The following is a 23826-nucleotide window of genomic DNA, read 5'->3' as shown; positions in this document are numbered from 1 at the left end:
TATTCTAATTATTAATTATCTCAGCAAATCCTTTCCATCTTTCACTGCATTCTGTCCTTTAGTTGTCTTAATTTATTTTAGCCTTATCTTACCATAAAAAAAGAAAAAAACCTTAGAACTTAAAAACTTATTTATACATAACTCCTTATAACATTTCTACTAAAGCCTAATAGTTTCATTCCAATATTTTCCTAACAGTCATTAATTTTGCAATATTTCTCTAAATGAATTTTTAAACTTTCTGCCAATCTTCATCCACCGTCTCTTCTTCCTGGTCTCGGGTTCTGTCAGTCCTTTCTGTCTGTTCCATCTAGTCCATCAACCTGGTGATCTTATGTCCGAGGCTCTTAACTCTTTTCCATGTCCCTTCTACAGATCTTCTTCATAATTGTACCTGCACTTTACTTTGTCTTCTGCTGGTCTTGTACTTAATGTCCTTCCTTTGTCTCTGAGGAGTAGATCTTGGAGGAACAACCTAAGAATGTCTTTATCCCTTCTCGACCGGTCAGCCCGTTCTCCATGGTTAGCACTAAAATCCAAAAAATATTCCAAAGCATACTTCAATGTCCCTCCAAAGTTGAGGGCCTCGACCACTCCAATCTCCTCCTGGCCCAAAACCAAATCCCAAAAGTCAGGACATCCCTGCATAGGAGGATATGGCCAACTTGCCATCTCCAGTCCCGACAGGACTCCGTCTCTCCAAGTCTGACTCACTCTAGATTCAGTCATCAGAAACGACAGCTTATGTTCCTGCAAGGCCACATCTCTCTCAACTTGTATTACTTGAGGTTCAACAACCTCCTCCTTTGTCTTCTCCGCGGCTTGCCCTGTCAGGGCAGATTCCTGGGTCAATTCTTGAGCAGGTTCTATATCAGTGTTCACTGTTTGACCGAAATTATCAATTGCAGTAGTCATCAAATCCATCTTCGCATGAAGCTGCTCCAACAAAGCACTTGTCCTGCACAAAGCAGACACTAAGGCTTCCTGTGTCAACATTCTTGTCCAAGGTCAATGTCTGTTTCTCACGACCCTTAATCTCTACAGTTGTAGAGTTCCCCAGGTCCACTCCAACAACAGTTCAAAAGCTCCCTCTAGAGGAAACAATTTCTATTTGTATCCATCCTTTTACAAGCAGATCCAGCAACAAAATTGCTTTCGTTTTTCAAATCTTTGTTCCTTTTTAGTGCAAAAGGAAACATTGGAGTCAATATGTTTCTCTTATTTGACTATCTGTCAACATACATTATTATTCACAGTCAATGAACTTTCCCAAAACGTCTATCTTTGACAGCCCATTCCCAGGTTCAAGACGATAGAAATTTATCTTTCTTTACTCCCTCTCCTGCAGGCTTGAACAATTTAAGATTTCCCCCCTCTTCTCCTGCTTCCAAGGGGGGGGGTGTAATTTTAACCGATGGAAATTTAGTCCTTTACAGATAACTTTCCAGACTTTAGCTTGCGATGTCTTTGCTTCAAGCTATTTACAAAAGCGGAAGGTGGACTTCCTGTTTAGACCTTCCTGCTCCGGTGCCAAATTACGAAGTTTAATAATCTAATTTTCCGTTCTACTCACGGGTACTTGTTTAGAGTCCAGTTGTCCACAGGAAAAAAGTCAGCGCTCTCCGACAACAGCAATGCGGCTTCACTCCGTGAAAAGAGCAATTGATTCAAAGCACTGCGCCGCTCATCCCACGTCGCTCCGGATCCCCGTAGCCGGGTTTCCCCGCGAGTAGGGGAGGCGTAAAAGGTGCCAGCCGAATCCCAGGTCCACAGGCTTCTCCCGCCTGTAGTTTTTGATGGGTCTCCGCCTCGCCGTGGTGGTCCAGACCCTGATTTTTACGGAGCGGATTCCTCCAGATCAGAGGAAATCCGCCATTGCCGGTGGCGCTAACCTGGAAGTCCCTTTGAGAGAGCTTTTGTATATGTGCTGCCGAAGCGAGCACACCCTTTGAGAGAGCTTTTGAAAGGGGGTGCTGGGGGAGGAGGGGGCAGGAAAGTCACCCAACTCTTCCACTGGTGGCTCTTAGGATCCATGCCAAAAAAATTCAGTTTAGTTGACTAAAGTTTTGTCTTGAAATATATGCATATTTATATTCACTGAATACCACTGAAAACCATTGTGTTTTCTCAATGCAGTATCACCAATCATAGACAGTGGTGGAGGAACAGAAGAAGTAACGGTTGTAAAAGGGAACCCAGTCTCTTTGGTGTGTTCGGCTGATGGAACACCAACCCCTAATATGTCGTGGCTTAAAGATGGCCAGCCTTTAAACCTTGGTTTCCACGTGTCTCTGGAAAACCAAGGAATGGGTCTTCATATAGCAAATTCCGAGACTGATGACACAGGCAGATACACCTGCATAGCATCTAATGAAGCTGGGGAAGCCAACAAGCATTTCGCTCTAAAAGTGCTGGGTAAGGATTCTTAACTCTTTCTTTGTAATTCAGTCTGACTAGGGAGAAATAATAATAATAATAATAATAATAATAATAATAATAATAATAATAATAATTTATTATTTGTACCCTGCCCATCTGGCTGGGTTTCCCCAGCCACTCTGGGCGGCTTCCATAGAAACCAAAAAACACTAAAATATCATACATTAAAAACTTCCCTGAACAGGGCTGCTTTAAGATGTCTTCTGAATGTCAGGTAGTTGTTTATCGCTTTGACATCTGATGGGAGGGCATTCCACAGGGCGGGCGCCACTACCGAAAAGGCCCTCTGCCTGGTTCCCTGTAGCTTTGCTTCTCGCAATGAGGGAACTGCCAGAAGGCCCTCGGCGCTGGACCTCAGCGTCCGGGCAGAATGATGGGGGTGGAGACGCTCCTTCAGGTATACTGGGCCGAAGCCGTTTAGGGCTTTAAAGGTCAACACCACCACTTTGAATTGTGCTCGGAAACGTACTGGGAGCCAATGTAGGTCTTTCAAGACTGGTGTTATATGGTCTCGGCGGCCGCCCCCAGTCACCAGTCTAGCTGCCGCTAGGTAAAGGTAAAGAGACCCGCTTTAATGTTGAATCGGAACAAACTGCAATTTGGGCTTGCCATTCTTAGGTCCAGTCTTAGGAGTGATTCACACAACTGCAGTGTCAGAATTACTTCTTCCCGTCTTCTTCCCACACCGCTCCATTAACATTTGGATACATTCCTTTTGAGTAAAATTTATGAAAGTTTCTTCTTCCGCAGAACCCCCTCAAATTAATGGATCAGGTCATCCTGAAGAAATTTCTATAGTAGTAAACAAACCACTGGAGCTCTTCTGCATTTCTGATGGCATTCCTATCCCCAAAATCACATGGATGAAGGATGGACGGCCAGTGCCCCAGACTGATGATATTCGTATCCTGAGAGGGGGAGAGGTCCTTCGGATATCTAGTGCTCAGGTAACGGTAATACAACCATTCAGTTGTGGCCAATCTGTTTCCCCCCCTTCCATTATTTTAATAAGTCTCAAATCATCTCAAATGCAATTCAGTCAAATGTTTGAACCTCACTGAAATCCAGGAAGAGTGTCCAGAATCCTTTTAATCTTCCAGTTTATCTTCCTTCCTTACTGTATTCTGACATTTCGTTTGTTGTCAGTTCTGCTTGTCTTCTCCCTCCTTCCCTTTCTGCCAGACATAAAGGTAGACACACACTCTTTCTTCTTCCATCCATGCAACTGCATTGGTGCAGCACTGATTAATGGGTGATGTAGCCAAATGGTTTTCCAACTACTGCCATTATTTGTGTTTAATTTGAATGTTATCCCTAACTGAGCCTGTCTGGGTGTTCCTGCAGGTGGAAGACACTGGAAGATACACATGTTTGGCTTCAAGCCCTGCAGGAGACGATGACAAAGAATTTTTAGTAAGAGTACATGGTAAGGTTAACTGAAGAGTACAGTAGTGGGGGAGAAATCTCTAAATGCTTCTATTGCATTGCTCAGTTTTCACCCACCTGTTTCTAAGGCTAGATATTGTGAAACATAACAGCCCTGGAAAAGGTAGAAGAACACAGAATACCACTTCCAACTGGGATTTCTTGCTTTCTACTGAAACTGATTTCTGCCTCTTCAGAAGGGAGCAATGAAATAGCCTAACTTGCCTGTATTCAGTAACTAAGGTCACAAACATCAGCCAACAGAAAATGTGCCAACACAGCTTGTGAAGGTTAGGAATGCTCCACAGTGCACAAATATCAAATTCATGTCAGTCTGACCCATAGACTGCACTCTAGAGCTCTTTTTATGTGACCGCCATGCAAATACCCAAAGTGTCTGTGTTTTTCAGAAGCCCTTTCTTTCTTAACCTGCCTGAAGCATCCCTGGTGGTGGTGGTTTGGTTATGAGTTTGAATGGACTATGCCCAGTGTGTGGGCGGTAGGGGTTTGGCTGCATATGTATTACAGGGTCTGCTGAAACAGGATCACAAGGCCTTTAGACTTCCCTCCTCAACCTGGTTGCCTGCCACTCGTCTCTGAAATACAATACCCATCAGCCCCAGTTAGCAGGACCAATGGTCAGGGGTGGGAGATGATGGGAAATGTACAGTGGTACCTCTGGTTAAGAAGTTAATTCGTTCCGGAGGTCCGTTCTTAAGCTGAAACTGTTCTTGACCTGAGGTACCACTTTAGCCAATGGGGCCTCCCGCTGCCACCGCACCGCCACCGTGCAATTTCTGTTCTCATCCTGAGGTAAAGTTCTTAACCCGAGGTACTACTTCCTGGTTAGCGGAGTCTGTAACCTGAAGTGTTTGTAACCTGAAGCGTTTGTAACCCGAGATACCACTGTAATCCAAAACATCTGGAGGGCACAGGGTTGGGGAAGGTTGCTTTAGAGCAAACAATTATACAGTGGTACCTCGGGTTACATACGCTTCAGGTTACAGACTCCACTAACCCAGAAATAGTGCTTCAGGTTAAGAACTTTGCTTCAGGTTAAGAACAGAAATCGTGCTCCAGCAGCGCGGCAGCAGCAGGAGGCCCCATTAGCTAAAGTGGTGCTTCAGGTTAAGAACAGTTTCAGGTTAAGAACGAACCTCCAGAACGAATTAAGTTCTTAATCAGAGGTACCACTGTACATTTCCCAGCATCTCCCACCCCTGACCATTGGTCATGCTAGCTGGGGCTGATGGGTATTGTATTTCAGAGACGAGTGGTACTTAAGTAGTTAACCCGAGGTACCACTGTAGAGGGAACCATTATACAGATCAAATTATCTTGGCTGAGAACATGCTGGAGAAGTAATCAGCATTTGTCATTGGGAGGTTCGCCGATCAATTAAAGCTGTTCTACATGAACATCATGTGACAGTTGTATGGGCTGAATTGGTTCATGTTGGGAGAATCAGGCCTCGGGGTATGAACCTGAGCTGAACCAGGCTATATAGATCTAAACTAGAACTTTGAATTAGCCTGGAAACTTAATTGGTAGCCTGTGCAGTTGTGTCAGAATTAGTATTATATATTTGGACTGTTCTACCCCAGTCAACAATTTGGCCACTGAATTCTACACTAGCTGAAGTTTCAAAACCATTTTCAGAGGCAGCCACATGTAGAACACATTGCTAAAACCCAACATAGTTATCAGAGTATAGGCAACCAAAGTTAGCCACAGAATACATGTAACAGCACATGCCTCTTGTACAAAGCATGACCTTCATTTTGAGAATTGCCTATAAGAAGCGTAAGTTACCTTGAGGTATGCAAAATTTCATAGCAGCTAGAGGTTCGTCAACTTTTGGCAACTTCCTGCTAAGTAAATTAAGTTTTCGTTTACCGTTATTTGCTATGATTTTTCTCTGACAGTTCCCCCTAATATTGCTGGCACAAGCAATCCTCAGAATCTCAGTGTGCTGCAGAACAGGCAGATTATACTGGAGTGCAAATCAGATGCAGTGCCGCCTCCTACAATCACATGGCTCAAAAATGGGGAAATTATGCAGGTATGTGTTTTTCCCTTAAGAGTTGTTGTTCTCAGTCTGCCCCCAAACTTTTCGCAGATGCTCAAACTGCATGCATAGTGGTGACTGAGGTTTGAACCAGCCATAAGTGTTCCTGCTTCCCAGTTGCAGATATTTTATTTTATTTTATTTTATTTACATCCTGCCCATCTGGCTGGATTTCCCCAGCCACTCTGGGCAGCTCCCAACAGAATATTAAAAATAGAGTCAAACATTAAAAACTTTCCTAAACAGAGCTGCCTTCAGATGTCTTCTAAAAGTCATATAGTTGTTTATTTCCTTGACATCTGATGGGAGGGCGTTCCACAGGGCGGGTGCCACTACCGAGAAGGCCCTCTGCCTGGTTCTCTGAAACCTCACTTCTCGCAGGGAGGGAACCGCCAGAAGGCCCTTGGAGCTGGACCTCTGTGTCCGGGCAGAATGATGGAGGTGGAGACACTCCTTCAGGTATATTATTTATGTTTGCCTGGGGACCCACAAACAGGGAGCCGTGTGCATGTAGGCCTGATCCCTACAGTTTGTACATCTCAATTTTATGGTGCATATTCTGCATGAATAGTCCATGTGCATTGGGCTTTACATATGGAGATCCCATCAAAGTGAAGCATATGATCTACGTTCCCATCCCACCCCAGTCTGAAACCAGGGCATGGTGTTGGGGGAATATGCCGAAGCAACCTTTCTAAAGCTAAGCAAACCTTGGTCTTGTCAGTGCCTGGATGGCTGACCTTTGGGATCTCATGTAAGTCCTCTTGAGTTTCATGATGCAAGAAAGGCAGACTCATAGCTGTCAACTTATAGATTTGAAAATAAGGGACCAGCAGCCAAAATAAGGGATTTTCAGAGCACAGCTATGCTGAACCCCTCCCAGCCAAAGGCAGAAAGCCCAGCCAGCAGCCAAGCAAAGCCTCAAGCGGTGGTTCCCACAGCGCAGCAACCCGGCAAAGGGGTGCAGCAAGGGAAACCACCGTCACCTCTCCGCTGGGAAGCGCTGAGCAAAGACAAGTCCCCAGGCAACGTGGCCGATTTGATCGGCACAAGGCATGCAAGCTCCACCCCCCAGTCGTTCTTAGACTTCTTATTGGGTGAGCAACGCAGTCAAGCAACACAGTTGGAGCCTCCCTCCTCCCTGGCCGGCAGGGAGGGAGGGAGAGGAGCTGGGAAATTTAAGGGACGTCATCAATAAGGGACAGCAGCGGGACACAGCGCTGGGATAAGGGACTTTCCTGTCAAATAAGGGACGGTTGACAGCTATGGGCGGACTACAAAAATACCTGTGCGCTGTTCCTCACCATTACCACTAGATTCTCACCGTGTTGCTTCCCATCTTGTGAGCAGGTACATTGTTGATTCTGTACCTTGGGGAAAAAATAATTTCAGCTTGTGGAAACTCTCTTACCAGGCAACGGCCCGGGTTCGCATCTTGTCTAGTGGGAGATACCTTCAGATCAATAACGCTGACCTAAGTGATGCAGCAAGCTACACCTGTGTGGCAAGTAATGTCGCAGGCCAAACTACAAGAGAATTCGTATTAGCTGTAAATGGTAAGAAAAGGAAATATATTCCTACGCAATCTTTGCATGGTTGATAACATGAGAGAATGCCAAGCACATAAGTAAACATTGCATTGGGACACAGTAACCGTTTTATTTCATGGTGGAAATAATCTTTACACACCAGCCATTTTTGACCACACGTGCATGTGGCGACAGGTATATATGCACAATACAGTTTTGTGACTCTGAGATTGTTCCTTTATTCCTTGAATGAAAGAAAAGTGACGGAGTTTTCGTTGGACTCCATCGCTTTCTATGACAAGTGAGGGACTACATGTATGAATTTATTTATTGCATTTATATATGGCCTTTCTGCAGAAGCAGCCAAGGCCATTTAGCAATTTTAAAATTTAGAATAAACAAAGGCTACAAACTATTCTTAGACCAACTTAAATCTGAAAACTTTCCTGTTCCTCCAGGGCTATGCAGGCATTTAAGAGTACACCCCAGCAATGGTCTGTTGATGTTTGCTTTTAATTTCTGTTTGCTTTTAACTTTTTATGATTTTATGTTTTTATGTTGTTGTAAACCACTCTGATAGTCTTTTATTTTATTTTTTGTAATAATATTTTATTCATTTTTCCAACAAATACTTTTTTACTCAAGAAATAACTTTTTATAGAGACTAGAAAGAGTTTCCAGTCTTCTTTAAAAGATTCTAAATTTGTATATTTTATGACTGTTGTCAGTTTTGCCATCTTTGCATATTCCAAGGTGTTTATCAACCCTTCTTTGAGGGTGTTCTCTCCTCCTACTATTTCTGTGCATAAAGAATCCTTGCTGCTGTAGTCCCATACATAAATACCATTGAGGCTTCCTTTGGTAATATTCTTTTATGAAAAAGCAGTATATAAACATGTTTATAAATAAGTAAGTAAGCTCCCTGACCCGTACCTATTTGCTTCTGCCTTCCCTTAAATTTAGTCACTGATTGTCTCCAGGGATAGAAGGTAGGGTTAAATTAACCATGCAATAAAGGCCTAATATCAAATTCTATTAAATGAAGCAGAGTTTTAGAAGATGATTTTACATCCAACCTCATATGTTCAGGAATGGCAGAAAACCCCATGTTTAATGGAAGGCAAGCAGTTCTTCTGATGCTTCCTGGAATTCTCCTTTTATACAGTTGCTCCTACAATCAAGGGTGGCCCTCAGACCGTGACAGTGAATATTAATATGTCTGCTGTTTTGGAGTGCACTGCGGAAGGCATACCAGCCCCGAGGGTTTCATGGAGAAAGGATGGAACCCTTTTTGCAGAAAACAATGCAAGGTAATAATGAGTTGGCGAAACAGACAGAATCTGTGTGTACACACCATGTTTTGAAGCACCACCCTCACCAGGTGCTGGGAACTAGCGCTGAGAGGGGTAAACTACAATAAACATGATTCTTTGGGGTGGAAGCTGTCAGTTTGCATTTCTTGGCGCAGAAAGTATTGATCTGATGTGTAGAGATCTTTCTTATTCTACTGAATTCAAGAGGGTTCTGGAAGTTTCTGTGTGTGAAAGAAATAAGCAGAAGGTTCATGATGTTTGGGTTATTCCTTCAGAGAAGCTGAGTAAATTGTCTCTGTTATCTCTTCTGTCAAGGTCATGCTGACTATTATAAGAGGCCAGAAGAAGCCGGGGTTTCACTTTCTCTTTGTATCTCGCTTCCTTCTGGTGTGGTATTTCTTTATAAAGTGTAAAGTTTTAGTCTTATTATAAGTTAAAGGGACCCCTGACTATTAGGTCCAGTCGTGACCGACTCTGGGGTTGCAGCGCTCATCTGGCTTTATTGGCCAAGGGAGCCGGCGTACAGCTTCCGGGTCATGTGGCCAGCATGATTAAGCCGCTTCTGGCGAACCAGAGCAGCGCACGGAAACGCCGTTTACCTTCCCACCGGAGCGGTACCTATTTATCTACTTGCACTTTGACGTGCTTTCGAACTGCTAGGTGGGCAGTTGCTGGGACAGAACAAGGGGAGTTCACCCTGTCGCAGGGATTCGAACTGCCGACCTTCTGATCGGCAAGTCCTAGGCTCTGTGGTTTAACCCACAGCGCCACCCACGCCCCATATTATAATTTACTATGTGTTTAAGTTAAGTCTGCTGCAACTGGATTTCTTAGGGACAGTGCCAGTCCTGAATGTTTTGGATTTGTGACCATTTGCCTTCAGTAGCAGTAAAGATCTCCTGGATGAAATTTTAATTGCCTCTAGTCTATTTTGGGGGGATCCTGCAACGTATTTAAGTTTTTACTCTGCTAACTATATGTCAGAGATCTGCTCTGGATCAGTATTGAGTAGAATTCTATGACTTTAAATTCTTTGCTTTAAATTCCACATGCTGGTGACAAATAGGGAACAGTTGTTCCATTCATTCCCTCCTTGCCAGCTCCCCAGAGGCATCTGGCTAGCAGCCACGGTTGGAAACAGGGTTTTTGGCCTAGGTGGACCCTTTGCCCCATTCAGTAGGGTAGAGGGATCCAGCACTATGACCAATGGTCAGGAGTGATGAGTGTTGGGAGTCCACAAATCTGGAGGTCAGCGTTTTGCAGAAGCAGGAGTTATTAATCCTTAATAAAGTTTGATTACCTTGGAGTAATGGTCAAATACACCTCATGGTTATTTTAATTTGTTAAAAAATAAACTGGGGCCTGTTTGACTCAATATTTTTTTAATTAATAAGGTGTTTTTATTTACAAGTGCAGGTTGGTTGATTTATGTGACCGGCTTCAATGGCTTTACTTTTTTAGTATAAGAATAGATGTCAGGGACTGGGCAGAGGAGGAATGGTAGAGTCCGCCTCCCCAGCCTGACCCTTCCAGAGAAGAAGAAGACAGTTCAGAATTACAACAGGGGTTGAGGGAGGTCACAGGTCAGGGGAAGATGAGGGGGAAAGTTGGGAAATAATGGGAGAGGAAGAGGAGGAAGAAGAAGAAGTACCAAAGGGGCGACAGTTGATGGACTCAGTGTCTTTAGAAAGCATTCCAGACCACCCTCTCCCAGAACCTGGCAAGCCTTGAGAGTAGGAGAGCAAAGAGCTCAAAGGCAGAGGGCGCTTGTCAGCACCCGTAGCTGTGACACATGAGAGAAGAACAGGGGTGGACACTCACTCGGGGCAACACCATGATTCCAAGCGGCTCCATTCCCAAGCCTCTCTCTGTGAATATTGAATAAAAAGCAGTTGGTAAGAACTTTCCCTTCCCTTATCCATTCCTGGCGTCCTGCCATGGGGGTTGGATCCTCTGCCGCCTGACAACTTGTGAACTAATCTGATTTCTGTGTGCTACATCTTGACGCAAGGACTCGGTTCAAAGACGGGCCTCCCTTTCTCCTGCATCTTCCAAATCGCTCCTTTCAGCATCCATTAGAAAAAGATCCTGTGAACGGGGAAATTATTGTTGTGCGCATCTATGTTTTGAAACTTCTGTGTCTTGTTTTAGATATTCCGTGTCAGACAACGGATCTCTTCATATACATTCAGCACACGTTACCGACACGGGGCGCTATCTTTGTATGGCAACCAATGTGGCGGGCACTGAGCGCAAGCGAATTGACCTGCACGTCCATGGTAATTATGCGCTTCTACAGATAAGCATACGAAAGAGGAGTATATGTGTTAACAGTCTCATTTCCCTTTATCTGAATAAATGAGATTGCTGGTCTTTGTGTGTGTTTGCTCTTTTTCCCAATACTATTTCCCAGATAAAATATGTCATCTGTATCATGAGCATGTCAGTTTGCATTTCTTGGTGCAGAAAGTATTGATCTGATGTGTAGAGATCTTTCCTATTCTAATTAATTCAAAAGGGTTCTGGAAGCTTCTCTGTATGAAAGAAACAAGCAGAAGGTTCCTGTTGTTTGGGTTATTCCTTCAGAGAAGCCGAGTACAGCTGGTTTAAACTGGCTCTGTTATCTCTTTCTGTCAAGGTCATGTTGACTATAAAAGTAGGGCCAGAAGGAACCTGGGTTTTACTCTTTTCTATCTCTCTTTCCAAGTCTGTGGTGTTCTGTATAAAGTATACTTAGTGTTAAGGTTCAGTTTTATTATAAGTTATTGTAAGTTTAAGTTAAGTCTGCTGCAACTGGATTTCTTACGGACAGTGCCAATCCTGAATGTATTGGATTTGTGACCATTGTGCTCATTTGCCTTCAGTGGCAGTAAAGCTCTGCTGGATGAAATATAATTGCCCCTGGTCTATTTTTTTGGGAATCCTGCAACGTGTTTAAAGTTTTTTGCTCTGCTGACTATACATTGGAGTTCTGCTCTGGATCAATATTGAGTAGAATTCCATGACAGAACATTCCCTGCATTCAGATTGTTCCTTATCAGAACCTTGATAAAGACTGATGTGTGTGCATGTGCTTTTCTCCACTAGTTCCTCCAACTGTTGCTCCAGGGCCTGGCAACATTACAGTAACTGTGAATGTCCAGACTACCCTGCCATGTGAGACCACAGGGATCCCTAAGCCAGCAGTAATATGGAAGAAGAACGGACACCTCCTTAATGTGGATCAGAATCAGAACACATTCAGGTGATATATGCTATCTCTGTTGTTTGTGTTGAGCCATTAGTGCATGGGTAGGCAAACTAAGGCCCAGAGGCCGGATCCGGCCCAATCGCCTACTAAATCTGACCCGCGGACGGTCCGGGAATCAGCGTGTTTTTACATGAGTAGAATATGTCCTTTTTTAAAAAAAAAATGCATCTCTGGGTTATTTGTGGGGCCTGTCTGGTGTTTTTACATGAGTAGAATGTGTGCTTTCATTTAAAATGCATCTCTGGGTTATTTGTTGGGCATAGGAATTCGTTCATTTCCCCCCCCCAAAAAAATATAGTCCAGCTCCCCACAAGGTCTGAGGGACCAGCCCCCTGCTGAAAAAGTTTGCTGACCCATGCATTAGTGCATACACTGCACTTTGTAGAGAGAAAACCAAAAAGTGCTCATTCAGTATGGATTAGAATCATAGAATCATAGAGTTACTTCCCTTTACCTAGATGCTATGCTCCTATTGATGCAGCCCAGAATTGCATTGGCTTTTTTAGCTGCCGCGTCACACTGTTGGCTCATGTCAAGTTTGTGGACTTTAGCAGTGGGGAATTTATATTTTCCCATTTATCTTGTATTTAAGAATTGCCTAGACAAACAATTGCAACAAACCCTTCATAAAAGGTATTTCGAAGCAACCAGTCACAGTCTTTGGCAATGCTTTGTGTCTCTTACTCTTATTAGACAGCTTAATAAAAACTGCCTTGTCAAATTGCTTAGAATTCCTGCAGCAACTTTCATTCAGAAACTTCATTATGAAAGTGCATTTTACACCTCGGCAATGTTAGATGGCAGCTGCAAAACCCACAGGCTGCTTCTGGTTTCTGAATTATTTGGGGGATGCTTTCGCCTCACATGATGCCAAAGAGCCTGATTCTAAATTCCAGGCAAGGTACTCATGCCTAGGTAGATAAAGAGAAGCCTAGACTCTTTTTTATAAGTTTGTTTTTCTTAAAGACTGGAAAGGAATTTGTTGGGATATTTTAGGAGGTATAGGATAGCCCCTCTGAAAATCCAAGCCAAAAATAATTTTGGATTCCAATCTATGTTCTAATGGTTATTTTTAGGTCTGCTTTGCAGCCAATCCGAGGACCTGTAAACAAACCCCTGTGTTGCAATATAGACAAGCTGAACAAAATAACACAACACGATGGCCAGTAACAATGGCACTAAACACTATATTAGACTAATACAAATGATCAGAAATTGCAACCAAAGTCTCTAAAGCTTTTTCACCAGTCACGGTAGAATAATTCAAAAGTTCAATATATACATAATCTGTCACCAAATGTCGCCGGAACAGAGTTTCCGGATAACCAATCTGTTTCGTTCAATGCTTCATCAGCCAGTCTTGATCAATTCTTCATCAGCCAGTCTTGTAAGAATTAATCTGAGAAGGATGCAGTTCAATTTCTTAACAAGCCAATCTTACATGTAAGTAGATATAAACGCTGTAGAAAATGTCCTCTGGATCATTTCTCATGTGATACTGTAGTCACTGATCACATGAACACTTGATCAAGACTGGCTGATGAAGCATTGAACAAAACAGATTGGTTATCCGGAAACTTTGTTCTGGTGACATTTGGTGACAGATTATGCATATATCGAACTTTTGAATTATTTTGAATTATTCTGCTGCGACTGGTGAAGAAGATTTAGAGACTTTGGTTGCAATTTCTGATTGTTTGTATTAGTCTAACATAGTGTTTAGTGCCATTGTTATTGGCGATTGTGTTGTGTTATTTTGTTCAGCTAATCCAAGGACCTGAGCAGATCAAAGGATTCCCAGAGGCCACTGATGTCATCATTCTTTTGCATTGATCATGATCAATCTTCATCCCACAAATTGGGCCCGATTCCCACTTCCCTATATCATGACTTCCTACAGCAGGGATGGGCAAACCCCAGCCTGCAGATGTATCTTGGCCATTGCAGGGGGTTGGACTAGATGACCCTTGCGGTTCCCTTCCAACTCTACAAATATATGATTTTAGGCCGCTCCTGATAAGGAGCTGGCCCATGGGGCCAAAAAAGGTTCCTCGCTCCTGTTCTAGGGCCACGTTATTGTCATGAAGTTGGCAAGGGCCAAATCCAGATCAATTGGACATAAGACTGTGAATATTCTGGAGCACAATCTGAAATGAATCCTTGGGAACCACGTCTCTAAATCTTTCAACAGAATCTGAATTACTGTGGGATTTGGTGGTAATGCCTGCCCCCTAGGCCGGGGTTTCCCAAACTTGGGTCCCCAGCTGTTGTGACACTACAACTCCCATCATCCCTGACCACTGGCCCTGCTACCTAAGGATCATGGGAGTTGTAGTTCAAGAACAGCTGCAGACCCCAGTTTGAGGAACATGGCAGTCGAAAATGTCTTGGCGTTGGTGCATGAAACGCTTTGCAGCTTAGTGTCGCTACAGTTCGCTTTCACTTTTGAATGTCAGCATTGGGGTAGTATTTATTTCAGTAACTTTAGGGACTGTGGCATTTCCACTCAAACACAGCAATGAGTTTAACCCCTTGCTCTTTTTGCAGGCTTCTGTCTTCGGGGTCACTGGTAATAATTTCTCCCACCGTAGATGACACTGCGCTCTATGAATGTATGGTATCAAATGAAGCAGGCGAGGATCAAAGAGCAGTTGCTCTCATCGTACAAGGTACAGTATTGCGGCACTGTCAGAACGTCTTCATGGGAGCTCTTGAAACTCTGAGGCCATTGCTGTGCGGAGAGACTGTGTGTTGAGGAAGGGCTAGGAAGGGAGCTTTCAGTTTTCAGCTCTGGGCCCTTCTGATCCGTTCAGTTACAAAACCTTTCCTCCTTTCTGCACAAAATAAAGGTCTGTGACGTTAACATATGAGAGTGCTGGAGGTGAAATAGTTAAACAGGTTACCCAATCAGAACCCAGGGGGGTGGAGTCAGATGGACTATAAAACCAGCTCTGGGAGGGAGAAGGGGGGAGTTTGTTGGGAGTTGGGTGGTTGGTTGGAGTGGGAGTGCATTGGGATAGAGTCTGTGGGTAGGTTGAGTTAGTGTAGCAAAATAAGTTGAGTCAGGAACAGTTAGGACCTAGGAAGACAAGTAAATATCTGAGAGGTGGTTTAGTGAGTGAGAGCAGGTAGCGGAAGTTATAGGTCTGGATAGGCAACCCCATGATTGTAAATGACCGATACAGTTTATGAAACCACACACTTGTTAAACTGCAATAAATAAACAGAAGTTTATGATCTAATTTAATCAATAGACCCTGTGTGATCGCCACAGAGTCAAATGACAAGTGTGTCATGAATCTCAGCCCCTTCGGTACAGCGTGGTGTGCATGTGTTTTGCAAATAGTGTAGCACTCCCAATTCAAATTGGGACACTAGTTTGGGGTGAGGTAGGAGTTCTTTAGGCAATGGCCTCTGGGCCATGCCTACAGTTTCCATTGCCAACATGTGTCCCACTGAAATGAATTCACTAGTTTTTTAGCAATACAAGTTGAAGGTGAGGAACCCCAGATCTGACTTGGACTTATTGTCTAAGCCAGGGGTCGGCAAGGCTTACCTTGCCTGGGCTGGTTCACTGCCATGGAGTCCCCTCCATGGGTTGGATTGCGGGTGCGCGTGAGTGCGCACGCCCACAATTTCCGATGCCTGCGTCTGCACCGATGCGATTTCCAGCACCGCGAAAGCGAGTCCCAACGCTGCACCGGTTTAGCGCAGTGCACGGGGACTCACCGAGTAGGCGGCTCAGTTCAGGGGCAGCTTGGGGGCCGGTAAAATGACGCCCGTGGGCTGCTTGTGGCCCATGGGCCTTAGGTTGCCGACCCCTGGTCTAAGCAAAGGGTTAAAGACTCCCTGCTCCCTCCACTAGGGTTCTAATCTAGCTTGAGAGCCTGTTGTTTATAGCTATGAAACAGACTCATGTCTGACATGTATTGTATTGTACATTTTATGTCCCTCAATTTGTTCTTATTCTGCTGGCCATTTACTGCAGTTCATCCAAGATAACATCACAACAGTGTAAATGATCAGCAGTTTTATTTTCCTTTATTTCCCTTACTTTAGTTCCTCCATCCTTGGCAGACGAAGCCGCAGATCTATTGGTAACCAAGTCATCTCCAGTCATGATTCCCTGCAGTGCCTCGGGTGTTCCTTCGCCCACAATCCACTGGACCAAGAACGGAATAAGGCTTCTTCCTCGGGGAGATGGCTACAGAATTCTGTCTTCAGGTTTACAACGATTCTGAACCCCTCCAGGAATTTTATATTCATGTATTTAGGCGTGTTCATGACAGCGGGTGGTATTAAACAAGTCGATCGGCTAGTGCAAGGATTTCTGCTTGTGTAATGGGAGTTTCCTTTCCCTTTCCCCTTCTTGTGCCCTCCCCAGATCTGCTCCGAAGGATTAGGGGCATGGGGAAGGGGTGCAGTAAGAAGAGAGGGACGGGAAGTTCTGTTGTGCAGCCCAAATTCCTTACAGTAGTGGATCTGCTTCAATGAATACTGCTTGCTTTCATTTTCAATTTCTTAAAGGATGCCATCATTTCTGTTTGGACCACAGCCTTTGGCTGAGACTGCACATTTTTGTGTCGCGTAATTTCCATTTTCAAATTCTGGGCTGCCATTTCGCCACTGGAAAAAGGCATCAAGAGGGTGTGATTTGCATAGGAAAAAATAACTGACAGGAGGGAACGGGGTGCTTAATCTGTCCCAGGCCCAGCTATCATGTCTCTGCTGGTCTTCCTCCCACAGCTGATTTTTCTTCCATCCAGCTTCCAGAACCATTTTTGTGTGCGATGGGAACCCAATTGTGGAATCCTGCCATGAGAAAAAATGGAGGGGTGGTGAGGTGAATTTGCAGGGGGGAAGTGGGGTTCAGGATAAAGCATCTCTGCCCCCGGCTATCCAAATGAGAAGTGACAGCCAGGCCTTTTAGATATGCAAGTTTATTAGTAACACGTCGTTCTAGCCAAGGACTCTAGACATAAACCGAAATATTCACATGCCTAAGAGCTGCACACTGCATTTTAAACTCCATATCTATATATTTTTGTTGCTTCCTTTCCATCAGTGCTCTAGTGAACTTTGCTGCCTTAGTCTTGGAATGTAGCTGTGTCCCAAAAGGAAAGAGGGTAGAAGAACCTCTTTCTATTACACTGAGCCTTTTCGTTAAAGGAGCCAACGTTAAGGAAGTCACCCATGAAAATGCTTTTGCTCCACTCCCAGTGACCAGTGTCCACTAGCTGGTGTGCCAACTTTCTCAAAGTGCCTGGGAACTGAACTTGAACTGTCTGAGAACTGCAAGGGCCCCCCTAATCACTGTTGAGCTACTGTATTTTTACGTGTATTGGACGAGGTTTTTTGACTCAAAAATCACGTCAAAGAAATTGGGGTCGTCCAATACATGGATAGGGACGCGGTGGCGCTGTGGGTTAAACCACAGAGCCTCGGACTTGCTGATCAGAAGGTCGGCGGTTCGAATCCCCGCGACAGGGCGAGCTCCCTTTGTTCAGTCCCTGCCCCTGCCAACCCAGCAGTTCAAAAGTACAAGTAGATAAATAGGGACCGCTCCGGCGGGAAGGTAAACAGCGTTTCCGTGCGCTGCTCTGGTTTGCCAGAAGCGGCTTAGTCATGCTGGCCACATGACCCGGAAGCTGTACGCCGGCTCCCTCAGCCAATAAAGTGAGATGAGCGCCTCAACCCCAGAGTCGGTCACGACTGGACCTAATGGTCAGGGGTCCCTTTACCTTTACTTTAATAGATGGATAGTGGAATGGCGGGGGGGAGAAGCGGTATGCTGCCAGCCATTCGGTTGGTGGGAGTGTGGCTTTCCCTGATGCTGCAGTGAGTGGGGAGCAATCTGAGGGGTGCTTCTTGCCCACAGCGGTGGGGGGGGGGAGAAGCTATGCGCCGCCAGCCAGCCAGCTCTTCGATGGGAGTGCAAATTCACCCGATGCCGCGGTGCATGGGAAGCACTTCCCTGGATTGTTTCCCATGCGCGGAAGGCATGAGGGAAGATTGCGCTCCTTCAAACCAAATGGCTAGAGGGAGCGCAAATTCACCCGATGCCGCTGCGGATGGGAAATGATCTAGGGAGTGTTTCCTGGCCACAGCTGCGTGGGGGGAGAGGCTCCACAACTTTGGACCATCTCCCCTCATTTTCTTAAAATTTAGTCCCCCAAAATGGGGGGAAAGGTCTTATACAAGGGGGCGTCTTATAGACGGAAAAGTACGGTATTCCTGCTGCAGCACGCATCTTTAAACTTTCCCACCTATTCCTGCAGGTACTATTGAAATTGCTGCTGCGCAACTGGACCACGCGGGGAAGTACACTTGCACTGCGCGGAATGCTGCTGGCTCTGCCCACAGACACGTGACTCTTCATGTACAGGGTGAGGTGGGAACTTGTATATTTCTTGCCTATCTGAAAGTGAACTATCGCCCCAGCTAGGGCTGGAATAAAGCATGCCACTGTTTGAGGCAAACAAGCAACAGCTGCCCGCGTTCTCCACCAGGCCCTGATTCAACACGCCCACTGCCCATCGTACCCCCAGCCACTTGCCTGCTCGCTTTCCCTGCTCAGCGAGCACTTTTCCCAGTCTCAGCGCCACCATGCCATTTTGTAAATTTGGGGAGCTGAGGAGCAACTTGGTTCCTGTTAATTCACAACTTATTACGGTCAGAGACCAGCTCGAAAAGCACAACTGGGACAGCTTTCACAAGAATAAAATATACGTGTAAAGCAGTGTACAACAGCAGCTTAAAGATTAAAATCTAAGATGAGCGTATGTACACGTAAAGACCTAAAAATTTGGGCTACAAATTGTCCCTGACACCCTGGAGGCCGACTTTGACTGTTTTCCTAGCAAACTAATTTGTTTCGGGGGTGGGTGTGGTGGGTCCGGTTTTAAACAGTCATGTTTCCACTTCTGGGACTTCCTCTTTTGGCAGCACTGACCAAAGGCCTGGCCTTAGGGCTTCCCTTCAGGGGCTGCTGCTACTGTAGCTACTACCACCAGTATCAGTCAGTTGCAGCCCACTCCCTTTCCTCTTGCCTAATGGTCAGCTTATCTAGCATCACAAGTGAATTGGAGGTGTCTCCTAATAGTAATAATAATAATAATAATAATAATAATAATAATAATAATAATAATAATAATAATAATAATTTTTTTTGTACCCTGCCCATCCGACTGGGTTGCCCCAGCCACTCTGGGCGGCTTCCAACACGTATAAAAGCATAATATAATATCAAACATTAAAAACTTCCCTATACAGGGCTGCCTTCAGATGTCTGCTAAACGTTGTGTAGTTATTTATCTCCTTGGCATCTGACAGGATCTTAGCTCCTGCTCAGTCCCCCCAAAGCATATCAACATCACATCAGGCATTACATCTGTGGAGATTTATGGACCCGATTTGACTAAAGCCACTTCCGAGCTGGAGAGGAGGTGGCGTTGCGGGCCCACCCCCTCCCACACACGCGGGGGCTGGCTCCTAGCCCCCGCAAGAGCAGGGGAATCCTCGGGCGCATCAACGACCCGGCCCTCCAATCGGCAGGCCGGGGAGGCGTGGCCTAGCGCATTTAAGGCCGGCGTGCCCGAGGACCGCCCTCTTTGCCCCGTTCCAGCTGCTCCGGTTTCCCATCCCACCCACCCTTAGGTTTAGCTAGCCTTGACCTTGCTATGGACTCTGGTTGGTCTCCGCAAGGGGCCTGGTAGGAATTTTTCCACTTGGCAATTTTCCAGCCATTTGGTTTTATCGCCTACCTCGTAGCAAACGTCACAACTTCCTCGGTATTGGCGGTTAGGCATTGGCAGGGGTAATTGTTATGCAAATGAAGAGGGGGAAGGAAGCGCCATCACCTTCCCCCAAGGAAAAGGGTAGTCCGGTAGAGCAGTGTTCCCCAACCTTGGGCCTCCAGCTGTTTTTGGACTACAACTCCCATCATCCCTCGCTAGCAAGACCAGTGGTCAAGGATGATGGGAATTGTAGTCCAAAAACAGCTGGAGGCCCAAGGTTGGGGAACACTGCGGTAGAGGACTCCGGGGGGCGTTGCCTTGTCCGAAACCTAGGGAGGTGAGGGCCTACGGCACGCCCCCGACTGGTGACACCCAGGGGATCCTAGTTGGCGTACTTCAGCAGGACTCCCCCAGCTGCTGGTTAACCCTTCCCGGTCTCCATGCCGGGTAGTCGATAGGAGCCAATGCCTAAGGCCAATACCTTTCAATTCCTGTAATCAATAAAGTTGTGGCCTTTTACACCCATTAACCTTATATAATGTGTCCTGTGTCTTCATTTCACACGGGGGGCAGGGACTTGCCACGCAAACAGGTGCGTTAGCAGAAGCCAGTGCAAGGACTCTTGCTAACACAACTTCGACTCTCTCCTCTCCTTCTCTCCACGCACCCCTGCCCCCCCCAATCCATCTGGAGGGTCTGTGAAACCTTAGAACAGCATTGCTGGAAAACAGAGGGGATTGTTCCATCTGGCAAGCAAAAATGCTTTTGCTGACAGAACAGTTGCCTTAGTGTGATGTTGGACTCCATTCTGTGTTAGAATCCTTTAAAATGGGCTTGTTTTGAAATGAGTCATTCTGGGCTGGACTGGGCTTGGAGACAGAGAGAGCAATGTTTGATATTATATTTTTCTATACAGTGGTACCTCTGGTTAAGACCTTTATTCATTGCGGAGGTCCGTTCTTAACCTGAAACTGTTCTTAACCTGAAGCACCACTTTAGCCAATGGGGCCTCCTGCTGCTGCCGCTGTGTGATTTCTGTTCTCATCCTGAGGTAAAGTTCTCAACCCAAAGTACTACTTCTGGGTTAGCGGAGTCTGTAACCCGAAGTGTTTGTAACCCGAGGTGTTTGTAACCCGAGGTACCACTGATTGGCAATGGTTGATCCAACATTAATTAATACATCTACGTATTATAATATGGCTTCCAGGATCTGTGTTTATTCATAACTTAGTTTGTGAAATGGGGATATTTTTCTTGCGGTAGGTAACCTGGTAGGGGTATGTAATAATTATTGTAAGCAGCTGGGTGGATCAGTAATCAGAGCTTTTTTTGTGCTCCTCTGAATCTTAGAACCACCAGCTATAAAAGTCCAACCTGGAACGCTTGACGTCATTCTCAACAGCCCAATTCTCCTACCATGTGAAGCGGTAGGCTCACCACGTCCTAAAATAACGTGGCAGAAGGAAGGGGTCAGTGTTAACACCACAGGTATCTTGTTTTGCTTTATAATTTCCCGTTCTCCTGAGAGCATTTAGCTACATACAGTTGAAAGGGAATCAGTGCTGCAGTTCTGTATCCTAAGAAAGGATATACCGTATTTTTCGCCCTATAAGACGCACCAGACCATAAGACGCACCTAGTTTTTGGAGGAGGAAAACAAGAAAAAAAATATTCTGAATCTCAGAAGCCAGAACAGCAAGAGGGATCGCTGCGCAGCGAAAGCAGTGATCCCTCTTGCTGTTCTGGCTTCTGGGATAGCTGCGCAACCTGCATTCGCTCCATAAGATGCACACACATTTTCCCTTACTTTTTAGGAGGGAAAAAGGGAGTCTTATAGAGCAAAAAATACGGTACTTTGAAACATCTCCTAGGGTTCATTCACACATGCGTGGTCATCACTGTCACTTATCATTTGCAAAACTTACAAAATTTTGAGCGAGTAGTTTCCAAGCAGAGTGTGGATAAAATTAGAGATTAAACAGGGCTGAAATCTATAAAACAATTAAAATCAGATATACATATAGTCGTCATCACCTCAGCAAAAACGAAAACAAAATCATTAAAATTTTAAAAAATAATAACATAGGTAACTAAATCACGTGTCTGGATAGTTTGCTGAAACAGAGAGGTTTTCTGCAGGCAACTAAAATAATATAGTGAGTGTACCTGCCCAATGTCTTTACGCCAAGGAGTTGCTGTCACTCCAACGGAACAGTTCCTCACAATTGCAGTGCCAATTTCACAGATCAAAGTGATTGAATAGTCACATTATGAGGCAAGGTGATTCCTTAAGTAAACTGGTCCCAAGCAATTACGGGCTTTATATACCAACAGTAATGCCTTGAACTTGGCCCAGTAACCAGTCAGAAGCCAGTGCAGATTTTTGGACACAATTATTTTCAGTCGAATCAATCCACACATTTGCCTACCAGTTACCAAATGTACATATGCTTATATGGAAACCTCTTCTGATATATGCCTGTTGCACCTCTTAAAAAAAAAAAAAAAAACTGAACGAAAGGAGAGTTCACAACCTTTCTAGTAAACCTATTTCTCCAGCAAACTATTTTTATAGAATCTATAGCCGTCCTAACGTTTCTCTACTACTGTGGTCTTCTTTAATACATAATGTGCATGTGTTCCAGGGGATAGTTATACCATTCTCCCCAGTGGCAGTTTGCAGATTGCAAAAGCTGCTGCCAAAGACACTGGAACTTACATTTGTGTGGCTCAGAATCCAGCCGGTACTGCCCTTGGGAAGATCAAACTGAAGATCCAAGGTAAGTTTTGCAGTGAGCTGCAGCTTGTTAATAATATCTGGTGTTACCTTGGAACGTATCTGATGTGCCTCTAGAATAGAGGAGAGCAACTTTTTCTTTCTGTTGGGGGCTGCGTTCCCTCTGGGGTCACACACGGCCTAGTTAAGCATTGAATTTGCTCCCACGAGTGGTTGTGATGGCCACCGACTTGGATGCCTTTAGGCAAATTCGTGGAGGGATAAGGCTATCAGCCATGATGATTAATTAATTATACCCCGCCCATCTGGCTGAGTTTCCCCAGCCACTCTGGGCAGCTCCCAATCAAGTGTTAAAAACAATACATCATTAAATATTAAAAACTTCCCTGAACAGGGCTGCCTTCAGATGTCTTTTAAAGATAGGATAGCTGCTGATTTCCTTGACATCTGATGGGAGGGCATTCCACAGGGTGGGCGCCACTACCAAGAAGGCCCTCTGCCCGGTTCCCTGCAACTTGGCTTCTCACAGGAAGGGAACCACCAGAAGGCCCTCAGCGCTGGATCTCAGTGTCCGGGCTGAACGATGGAGGTGGAGACGCTCCTTCAGGTATACAGGACTGAGGCAATAGCTGTATTCCACCTCCACCGTTGGAGGGGAGAGTGATACTGCACTCAGGCTGTGGTTGTGAGCTAGCCATGAGCATCTGGTTCACCACAATGAGAGCAGAGTGCGGGACTAGATTTCTGGCTCAATCCCGCAGGGCTCTTGTTATGTAATTTGTCAGGGTCAGGAGTCCAAAAGGGAGGCATGGATAGGGGAGGCCACCTGCTTTTCTCTTTCTGCTACCTCCTCTCCCATTTCCCTCCTTGACGGGAGCTGCATGAAACTTGTGAAGTGACCTTTATCTTCTTAACCTTCCCTAAGAAGTACATCATTAGAGCCAGAACAAGAGAAAAAAGAGAACAAACAGGAGTACAGTGGACGCTCGGGTTGCGAATGTGATCCGTGCGGGAGGCACGATCGGAACCCGCAGTGCCACGTCTGCGCACCGCACAGGTTGCGATTCGCCGCTTCCGCGCATGCACAAAACGTGATTTAGCGCTTCTGCGCATGGGTTGTGACTCGGCGCTTCTGTGCATGCACAAAGCACCATTTAGCGCTTCTGCGCATGCGCGACCGCCGAAACCCGGAAGTAACCCATTCTGGTACTTCCGGGTTTCGGCACGTCCGTAACCCGAAAAAACGCAACCTGAAGCGTCTGTAACCCAAGGTATGACTGTATAGCTCTCCAGACAATTCCTGCTTTTGTCCCCTGCCCTTGAGAAAAA

General features: G+C 45.3%; 1 protein-coding gene across 3 annotated transcripts in view; it reads left to right on the top strand.

Moving 5' to 3' along the window:
- The window catches only part of HMCN1 (hemicentin 1), a 316075-nt gene that overhangs the window by 247131 nt on the left and 45118 nt on the right, over positions 1-23826 (top strand). For all 3 annotated transcript variants that reach the window (XR_014220481.1, XM_082225398.1, XM_082225397.1), the window contains exons 68-80: positions 2137-2415; positions 3190-3386; positions 3784-3865; positions 5790-5926; positions 7347-7488; positions 8627-8771; positions 10926-11053; positions 11862-12018; positions 14572-14693; positions 16084-16248; positions 18303-18410; positions 21111-21248; positions 22406-22540. Coding sequence is in view for 2 of the 3 variants with exons in the window: in XM_082225398.1 (XP_082081524.1) it covers positions 2137-2415; positions 3190-3386; positions 3784-3865; positions 5790-5926; positions 7347-7488; positions 8627-8771; positions 10926-11053; positions 11862-12018; positions 14572-14693; positions 16084-16248; positions 18303-18410; positions 21111-21248; positions 22406-22540 (1935 nt within the window). In the remaining variant the exon portion in view is untranslated. The remainder of the gene's footprint in view (positions 1-2136; positions 2416-3189; positions 3387-3783; positions 3866-5789; positions 5927-7346; positions 7489-8626; positions 8772-10925; positions 11054-11861; positions 12019-14571; positions 14694-16083; positions 16249-18302; positions 18411-21110; positions 21249-22405; positions 22541-23826) is intronic.

Source organism: Podarcis vaucheri, assembly GCF_965113315.1.
Source record: "Podarcis vaucheri genome assembly, chromosome: 6".
NCBI lineage: Eukaryota > Metazoa > Chordata > Lepidosauria > Squamata > Lacertidae > Podarcis > Podarcis vaucheri.
Note: the sequence above shows the minus strand (reverse complement) of the source record. Positions and strands in the feature narration are given on the sequence as shown.